Genomic DNA, 10141 nt, shown 5'->3' on the forward strand with positions numbered 1-10141 from the left:
GCAACACCAACAAAAGAATGAAAAGGTTCAAGAAAAGTATCAGATTTTTTGCTTAGACTTGTCTGTCACTCAATTTTCTCTTTCCTTTACTTGAAATCCCTATTTCTCTCTGCTTTAAATGGAATTAAATCCTAGTAAATAACGCCCTTAAAGAACCAAAAAAAAAGAGGCCTTGAAAAAAGGAGAAAATATGGAATGAAAGATTATTGAAACAAAGTTTACGTGAGCTATATTTGAAGCGTTACTAGATTTTCATATTAAATTAGTACTATATATTATAGGGTTCACATTCTATATTGTAGAATTGTAGAAAACTAGGAATAGTCAAAAAGTTTTTCATTTTGTTTTAGTATCGTTAATAATTTGTTTCATTCTCCTTCTTTCTATTGTTTTTTGTTATGACTTTTTCATTTTTGTTATTTTTTGCTAAACTGTTTTGAACAATATTTTCCTAAGTTGAGGATTTGTTAGAAACAACTTTGATAAGGTCTGCATACACCTACTTTCCAATTACATTGATATGTTGTTGGAGCGTTTCATTTCGATATAATTTTTCTAAATTTTTTAGAAACAATTTAATGATAAATTTTGAAATTTTCTATTACAATAACTAATATTATGTCTCGTTCACAAATAGTTGAAGTTCGAAAGTTATATGAACTTTTATCATTTTTGTTGCTTCGTTTTGATAGTTTTACGTTAATCGATTACTAATTGACTTTAATTCTCGCTTTTTATATAAATTTGACACGAACAATATAAGCCAGCCAAGAAACCAATTGAAGTTAGTATTTATTAAGTTTCTAATTCTAATGACCTAGATTTATTTGAAGTAAATTAAAAATAAAAGTAAAAATCAACATTAAAATTAAATGTCTTACGTTAGTACTTTGAATTTAGTCATTTTAAGAAGGAAGTGCAATTGGTGTAATCTTTTTTAAACCAAGCTCAAGCTAAATTGATATAAGCATAATTCTTGATGGTATATGTTTATGCAATTTTATATTATAGAGAACCTTTTAGTAGACAAGTATTTATTTCTATAACATGTTTATTCGGAGTGAATTTCAATTAATTTAAATAAATAAATTTTGAATATTGAACGAAATAAAGTTTGTCACCGTCCAAACTAGAAAGTAGCACCATTTTTTTCATCAGCAAAACCTTTTCCCAATACATTAATATCAAGTACAATTAAATTATCTATTGTAAATCAATGAAGTTTTTATAAAATAGATTAATCAGAAAAATGAAATATTTTGTCTTCTTATAATTTGAATTAAAAAAAATGTTTTCAAATCTTTTTATGTAAGAATGAAGATCTCTTATATGTAAAAATGCATGCATTAATTTTAATTTTAATTTTGTAGTATATTTCTTAATAACTTTATTCCATAAACTTAATTATCATTATATATTAATTTTAAAATTATTATTGAAACTCATACTTGGAATTTGTTCAATTTTATCAGCAGAATTTTCAATTTTGTATGTTTTGGGGTCTAGGGAGCAATCTCCGTAACTTCAGGGGCCATATTTTATTCTTAACTCTTTGTTTTTTTTTTCCATTTATAGTGTCACAATATTCACAGTCATCCTCTATGAAATTCTGTGAAAATTTTAATTGATTTTTTTGCACCGAGCAACCGATTAGACCAACGTCGTGATTTTATGTTTAAAATATGTCTCTGTCTTTTTTTATTTATCAATCTAATGTAAATTAGAAAATAATCGAAAAGATTCTGATAATATATAAAAATGATTCATTACTATATTTCTGAATTACTGACTATATCTTCCTTATTTTGACAAACTTTTGTGTATATATAATAATATAAATCTACACAATAATATATGTAAAGGTAAATTTCAAGTTATAACAAAAATAAAAATTACTAGAATAAATGAAGGTGGGGTGGGGGATATGATTCTTAATTTGTGTTTTGCCACTATCTGAAGCTTAAAGAGAGAAAAAGTCATTTTTTTATTATGTAATTTTAAGTATCTAACAAATATTAGGGACATTTATTGCAAAAAGGAAAAGTAACACTTCTTTTTTACGTCTACAATTTGCATTTAGTTAATTTAGCTTGTCTTTTTTAAAGAAAAAAAAAATCAATAGAAACCAAATACAAAGAAAGGTCAAATACACTTTCCTCCCTTAACTTTTTCACTTGCTGACAAAAAATCCACCTTACATTTTAAATTGTACTTGTGACACCCTTCAAATGTAAGTTACTAGTAAAATGGTAAATTTTTCGTTAATAGATTCAAATTTTATTTTATTTTTTTGATGAGAAGGGAAACCCTCAGCCGCTACCCTTGGGTGCGCACATGGTAAAACCTCTGCTCCTATGCAATAGTCAAAAATATTTCTGTTGAAGGTATGATTCTCCATGCTGAATGAACTTATAAAAAGGAAATAAAAAGACCAACACAAAGATCATCCTGAGCGCGATCAAATTTACTATCTTCCACTTAAAATTTATGCACGTATACATCACTCAACATCACAAAATAGTAAGTGTAATACTAGTATTTAGCACTAACTTACGATAATTGATCCACCTCTAAATAGTTCAATTATGTTGTCTCGATAGAGAGAAGTACCTATAATTAGCTTTTCGGGAATTTTTCAAGCGAACAATTTCAACAAAATCTTACCATTCTTAAATTACTACTATATTCAACTTTATGTATTCCCCCACTTATGAGTTTAAAAGAAGCTACTCTTTCCGTTCCAATCTGTTTATCTGGTTTTGACATCACACGAAATCGTTTCAATTTGTTTATTTGATTTTGACATCCCACGAAATCATTTCAGTTTGTTTATCTAGTTTTGACATCACACGAAATTCAAGAAAATAAATATGACTTTTGACATTCTTATTTTGCATGCAATGAAAAAAAAGACACTTGCTAACACTAGTAATCAACTAGAATTTATCATAACTTGATCCAAAAATGGAGTACAATCAAAGTTTTTTTCTAATTCAACATTTCACCACCCATCTTTCTCCAAGGAAGAGAAAAAAAGAAATGAGATCAACACTAACAACTCCAATTCAAAAAAGCCATTTCAACAAGGTGGTCTTAATCATTCTAGCTTAGCCATATTATTATTCTTCTGCTAGCAACTGAATGACAAAAACAACCTTGAGAATTGAACATAATCTTGTTTCCCTAAACTCCCTGTTAACTATGCTATGGCCTATGTTATTACCCCACACTCTGCACTCTGCTAGCTCAACATGACATCAACTAACACTTCATTCATCAAAGATGCAAAGATGTCAACTTCCAATTCCAATATCACTTCTTGTTTCTCTAACTCTGTGTTCTTCCATTCGCCTCGGGTTTCAATGGCTCTAATGTAAGCCATCCTGTTTTCTTGCACCTTCCAATCTAACAGTACATCAATTGGTTTTCCATTTATCCAGTCTTGTGCTAATTCCAATGGTTTGTTCTTGAACTCATCATCACCATTGAGAATCCTTTCCTTGAAGAAATCAAAGAGTAATTTCTCTGTTTTTAATTTTATGGTATAAGATGGCATTGATTCTTTCAATTCTTGAACCATGTCTAGTGCTTGTCTTTCAACTCTCTGTTTGTCCTCTTCCTCCTCATCAACTTCAGTTTCTGATGAATTGTTGAGAGGGGATTCACTCTCTGATTCTGAGGACGCGATTCGTTTATCTAAGTTGAGTGGTTCTAGCTCAGTAAGACACTCGAATCGTTTGATCTTCTTCATGAGCTTCTTGGTAGTTCCTGATACAAGTATATTAATAATGTTTAATGATAAAACTGGCTGACTCTGACTACATTGCGAAGCAAACAAAAGATCCCAAAATCACACTGCGATTGATTAGTAATTTACCTTCGACACGAGTTAATCTATGTTGAAAGGGTGAAGAGACCTCATCTTCATCATCAAATGGACAATCCAATGTAGATACAGGACTAAACTGTTCTTTCTCTTCATTAGGCCAAGGTTTCTGTAAAATAACAAGGAATATTAAGAAATCTTTGAGGATTAGCTCCAAGATTAGAAAAAGCAAAAAAAAAAAACAAATTTTTTTAGTAATGACATTTTGATTTGTGTATAATTAGAGAACGATAAAAGAAAATAAATGATCAAACAAAGGGGCTACACAGATCCAGCATGTCTCTTAGGATTGTTTGGTATAAAGATTAGTAATGCAGGAATTAGCAATGCATGGATTTTCTTTATGAAGTGTTTGGTTAATTGTTTCTAACCTAATCTTGTGTTTGGTTTAGAACTCTAAAAAAATACTTTTTTTCCAATTTTACCCTTGAATTATTATGTTATATATATAATGTAATTGCCATATTTATTGTGGTTTAAAACTTGAATGTGAAGTGCTTAACAGATTTAATTCACTTGAGAAAGCCTCACGTCATAAACGAGATGAAATTATTTTAAGTACCCATGACCCAGGCTTACCTCCCTCCTCTCTTAACAAAACAGGAAAAAAACAGTAGCCAACGAGATCTACTGTTTTTTCTTGAAGCTGGAAGGAAGGTCAAGCTCCAACTACTGCTATGAAAATAGTAGCAAAAGTTTTGAGAGAAAATTCCTTTTCAGTTAAAATTTGAATACGAAAGAAATCGTATAACTTTGATGAAAACATGACAAACGATTCCAAAGAGCAGAATAGCGTGAATATCTTTGCCAATTCTAAAGGATGTATAAAAAAATTGAGGGGCAATTCAGTCATTTAATTGTTTATCCAAGAATTAGAAAACCTTGGATTAGTAATCCCTAGACATCCTTGGTATTAGATAAGACCACATATGATGTATTAAGTTATCCATGTATTAGGTGTACTTGAGTTGAATTGTGCAACCAAACATTGTATTGGATGAACTAAATTTTAATCTAAGGATTATTTTAATTAATACCTCCTACCAAACGTTCCTTAGTAGGGGTTATGTTCAGTTGCTCTCAATCAGTATGGCCCCTACCTTAGCTAGAGTATCAATAATAAAACTTAATAAATGTTTGGTGTCAAATGTCAATAAACTACTTTAGACACTTGAATTTATTTTTTTTATTTCCACTTCGATGGGACTGTCATCAGTGGAAAAAAAATCCATCTTCAAATCATAAGATTGAAAGAAACTATAGAATATAGGCCGTAGGTTTTATGAGCTCTAACCTTTAAATTTTTTAATTTGAATCTACTATGAATTTATTATAATGTACTTTCACATATTTATGTTTTGAATAAAAATTACTAGATTCAGATGAACCTACAATTAAATAGTTGCATCAACCTTGTATAGAAGAATGAGACTAGTAGAAAGGAAATCAAATTATTAATTTTTCTTCTAAAAAGTATATTCTTGAGCAGAGGATCTGCTTACACTTTATTCTGCACTTTGCCATGAAGTCTTCATGAAATTACATTAGATATTATATGAAATTTCTATAATATCCTTTTTATTTTAAAATAAACAGATCTCTTTTCTATTTTTAATTAAAAGGTATTAAAGCTTAAAGGGTAAAAATGTTCAAAAAGGTAAAATAACATAGTGTAATATATATTTTTTTACCATTCTGACCAAATTTTGATCAAATTTTCTGGTCAAAAGGATTTTTTCCCCATATATTACCTTAAATTGGATTACAATTGTGGAATATTCATTTAAGAATTTCCCAATCTCCTAGAGTAATTTCTTGAAATGTGAGGAAATAAATAAAAAAGTATAGGAAAGATATGGTCAAGTTTTATTAGGGATGTTTCCACCGTAAGCAATTGGACACTAACTCCTAGTCAACTTTACTACTAGACAAAGTATGTGACTTGTGTCTACCCATATTGAAATTATAATTTTTTACAAAAGGGAATTCCAGATCACTGACTAACATTTTATTTATTTTGATTTGAGTCACTAACTAATTGACTAGCTTTTATAGAAAAACTTTTATTCTAAGGAAACATATAAGTACAACTAATTTTGAGCTACCAAGGTCCAAGCAATAAAACAATTGGAAAATATAAATGTTCCCACATGCTAATAAATATTATACTCCATATTATATGTCCAAACAATAAAACTATCACCTTCTTTCTCTTTCCTTTTATGTTTGAATGATCATGCAAGTTAGTAATTTAAAACAAATACCCTACGCACGACCGACACAAGTACAATGTGATGGATATCAATCTTCTCATAAGTTTAGCTTGCCACAAATAATAAAAAGAAAAAAAAAATCCATAATGTTATGATGCACAATAATTGAAGATATTTATATACACAATAAATCTATTTTTTTTCTTTTAAAGAGTTAAAATAGATCTTATTAAATCACTCAACTCGTAATATAAAGACTTTAATCTTTTGATTACTATGTATTTCATTCATTCAGTAAATTATGTTGTATTGTTATGTTTTGATGACAGTTGGTGAAAACCTCGTACTTCACAACATGGGATTGTATTAGTGCTATTTTGTTAGAAGGTCGTAAATAAAGGGCTTAGAGCTTTTATATATTAAAGTCTTCACGAACCGCTAGACTCTATAGAAATCGGTACTAAACATAGCATTTAAGTTATAAGATTTTCTTTTAACAATCTCTTTATCTCACTTGAAAATTGTATCGAAGTTGCACCTACATACAATAACTATTCTCATGATTCTTTAATATGAAAATGAAAAACGTATTTTCCACCTTCTTTTGAGTTGATGGTCACTGGAAACAAACTTCTTTCTCACATAAAAGTAGTAAACGTATCTCCTATTTTTTGTCAGACTCCAGTTATAAGATGATTCTGAATATGTTTTTATTGTATGATAAAATTATTTTATATTATAACCAAACTAACTAGGAATAATAATTTTTGAATAAGAAAATGACATTTCATATTTGGTTTAATACAATCAACGAATTGCTATCCACAACAATTGTGAGGGTCAAAAGAGGGGGGTCCCGGGTATTTTAGGAAACAAAAAATATCCGGTACTAATCTGCTATCTCGACTTCCACAATAATAATGCTAGTCTAACATTTCTGGCCGTAGATTCCGCTAGGGGACAAACACATAGCGGGATCTACGCCGTTGGATCACCCGATTGTAACTTAGATGTCAGTATCGAGAAGCATGTGATAAAACCCAAAAAGTACCGCGCACGTGTACTCTTCACATTTACCACCTTTTTTTGCTCCTTCCTTATCGCTGTGAAAAATTCATTTCTCTAGAATTCTCATTTTTTTTATATATATACAAATATTATTTCAAATTTCTTACACCAGTTTTTTTAAAGAACTATATTTTAAAATTTTGAATTTACCTGCTTTAATTATACCTAGAGAATCGAAATTTATTTAGTAGTACTATTTTTTTAAGTTGAACAAGTAATTATACCTCTAATAATTACCTATGTTTGTCTCTCACTTAAACCTTTTTACACTATTTTAGTACAAATACCATATTCAAAAATTTAAACCAATTTTAGGGGCTACAATTTGATTACAAACTTAAAACCTAACCAAAACTAGTAAAGTAATATTCGTGTTATAATGTGATTACGAACTTTTACAAACTTGAAACCTAACAAAAACCAGTATAGTAATAGTCGTTTTCGATTGCTTAAGACAAAAAGCTACTAGTCAATGGCGTAGCCAAAATACCCTTGTTATTGCGCTGTAGGTTTTCATTGGTTCTAAGAGTGTTCATAATACAACATGTACCAATATAAAATAAGACTCGACTTATATTTATAGTGTAATTTTTTGATAAAAAGTGTTCAGTTAGACACCTTGATATCACCGTAACTCTGCCATCTAAGTAAGAGTTTTTAAAATTGTGTTTAACTAATACTAATAATTGCTTTAAACTTTGCTAATGAAGAAGAGGTAAAATCTCAACTACTAGAAACTATTGTTTTACCAAATGCACTATACAAGTGGATTACTTGATGATTGATTAAACCGATACTCTAAACGAGAAAGATATAATCAAAAGAAAAGTAATTTTAATAATTGATAGGTAAAAATTTATATAAGTTTAAGCGTTTGATGAAATCGAAAATAAAAAATGTTTTGAGGTAAAAAAAATATAATGAAACTGACCTTTGTGTTGGGAGAATTGGTAGTGCTACCGTGACTGCTTATAGTTGAATGTGATGAATCATCTCCGGTAGTTGCGCCAACTTTTTTGCTGCAAATCACATTTTCCGTTCCTAATATCTTCGAAGCTACGGCGTCGTTTACAGTTTCCGTCGAGTTAACCTCAGAATTGCCGCTTGATGTTTGCAGTGAATTATCACTTGAAGCAGTGAAATCACTATCTGAAGACCAGGTGTTACTGTTACATTTACTCTTCGTTGTTGAGCTATTTGAATCTCCGGCGATTTTGCCAATAACAACCGGAGAAAATACCGGCGATTTTAATTCCTCTTTATCTAACCGGTTGAATGCCGTCCACCAGTAGATCTCCTTATGATCGCCTCTCTTCCAGAAGCTTCGTTTCAGCTTCCGCGAAATACTCCTCGGAAAAATTGTCCTCATCATCGGCTTCTTCTTCTTCGACGTCGATGAAGACCTCACTCCGGCGAACGGGAGGTGTTTCACGGCGTTAATCACCGCCACGGAAGCTTTCTGAAATGCAGAAACCTTCGCCGCGGTTGCAGTTGCCGCCGACGGCGGCGATAGTTTTGACCGGAGTATTGGTTTAGTTTTGTACGGCGGCGGAGGAAGTGCTGGTTGATACTTGTTCTTCAAGTCGATTTCGAGAAGAAATCGAACAGTAGTGCAGCATTGCCGGCGAGGATATGATCGGAAACCGCTTGATGAACAGGAACTCAAATCATCCAACAGGTAATCTTTCAGCATTAATGTTTTCGGCAATGGTTTCATCAATTTCGAATCCATAATCAAAAAACAGTTTGAAAATTTCAAATTCGAAGACAAAAATACTACTTAAAAGTAAATAACAGTAGAATCAGATTCTGAGAATGAGAAAGAGCATTTAATTAGTTACTAAGTTTAGTAGAGACAGAGAAAACTCATACAAAAAAAAAGCTGTTACTATTTCTGCAGCTTTAACTGATTGCTAACAGAGCAACAGTGAAAGAAAATTTAAGAAGGGGGCCAATGGATGGTGAAATAGATAGGCAGCTTCTTCAGTTACTAATTTGAAGATCTCAAGAAAATTAGTATTACTGGCAAAATAAGAAGAAGAAGAAATGGAAGTTGTAGTAGAAGTAGAAGAAGAAGCATGGATGCTTCTTGTAGAGATTTTTTGAATCTCAAGTTTGATTAAATTAATGAGTTTGAATTTAGTTTAATTAAATGGAATTAGCTGGTGATTTGATTACAAATCTCAGCTTGTTAAGACTTGGAACTGACTATTAGTTGACCTTGTTAGATTAAAATAATACTCCTTCCGTCTTATTAGAACTTTTCGATTTTCGAGAGTTACATAATTTAAGTTTGATAGTAAATTTACGTATGAAATCTTAAATCTTTTTGAAATATGTATATATCAGTAACTATGTAAAAAGTACTAAAGACAAATGATAAATTTACGGAAAAAAATAGATATATTTAAATCTCAAAATCAAAAAAAATAAATCAGATGAATTGAGACGAAGAGAGTGTGATTTCTTTCTTCCACGCGCTGACACTCAGTGATCATGCGCGTGCAGCAACTATTCTGCATGGCATTAAATGTCATCGCTGGGATTGTTTTGCACCTAATATGTTGAGTTTTGAGAACATGGACGAAATTTGCACCTAATAGTCTATCGAATTTTTTTTTTTAATCTCACAAAATAAAAATAAAATTTACGTATATTTTATTATTTTCCATTCTTCCTACGAATCACTGTATATGATTAATGTAAATGTATACTTATGATGGAAGTATTTGAGCCTTGAGTCAATTTACAAGCATTTGAATTATTCAATCATATACTTATTACCTTCTATTATCATGTATGTATGGTTGTTTGGTGGATATAGGTGAACCATGTGTATTACGTTAACTGAATTAAAGGTTTTAACATATGAGAGGTAAATTAGATATATAAAAATAACAGTAGGGACCTATTATTATAATAGAATTAATGTCACAATCAACTTGCACTCATTTAGACTATTTCATCGAATATG

The 10141-nt window shown here is 30.4% G+C and overlaps 1 protein-coding gene across 1 annotated transcript; it reads right to left on the reverse strand.

Annotated features, from left to right (window-relative positions):
* Positions 1-2992: 2992 nt before the first annotated feature.
* On the reverse strand, positions 2993-9377 carry LOC102593065 (uncharacterized). The gene is made up of 3 exons (XM_006358850.2): positions 8099-9377; positions 3878-3995; positions 2993-3768 (listed from the first exon to the last, which is right to left on the reverse strand). The coding sequence occupies exons 1-3, from the start codon at positions 8897-8899 to the stop codon at positions 3242-3244; spliced, it is 1446 nt and encodes a 481-aa protein (XP_006358912.1). The 5' UTR covers positions 8900-9377; the 3' UTR covers positions 2993-3241.
* Between the last annotated feature and the right edge of the window lie 764 nt (positions 9378-10141).

Source organism: Solanum tuberosum, unplaced genomic scaffold (assembly GCF_000226075.1).
Source record: "Solanum tuberosum cultivar DM 1-3 516 R44 unplaced genomic scaffold, SolTub_3.0 scf00281, whole genome shotgun sequence".
Classification (NCBI taxonomy): Eukaryota; Viridiplantae; Streptophyta; class Magnoliopsida; order Solanales; family Solanaceae; genus Solanum; species Solanum tuberosum.

Bases quoted from the DNA above. Each gene is read 5' to 3' on its own strand.
- LOC102593065 (XM_006358850.2), bottom strand. From the start codon at position 8,899: ATGGATTCGAAATTGATGAAACCATTGCCGAAAACATTAATGCTGAAA. The intron at 3,996-8,098 runs GTCAGTTTCATT...GTTATTTTACAG, and splicing joins CCAATTCTCCCAACACAAAG to AAACCTTGGCCTAATGAAGA. The intron at 3,769-3,877 runs GTAAATTACTAA...TACTTGTATCAG, and splicing joins TAGATTAACTCGTGTCGAAG to GAACTACCAAGAAGCTCATG.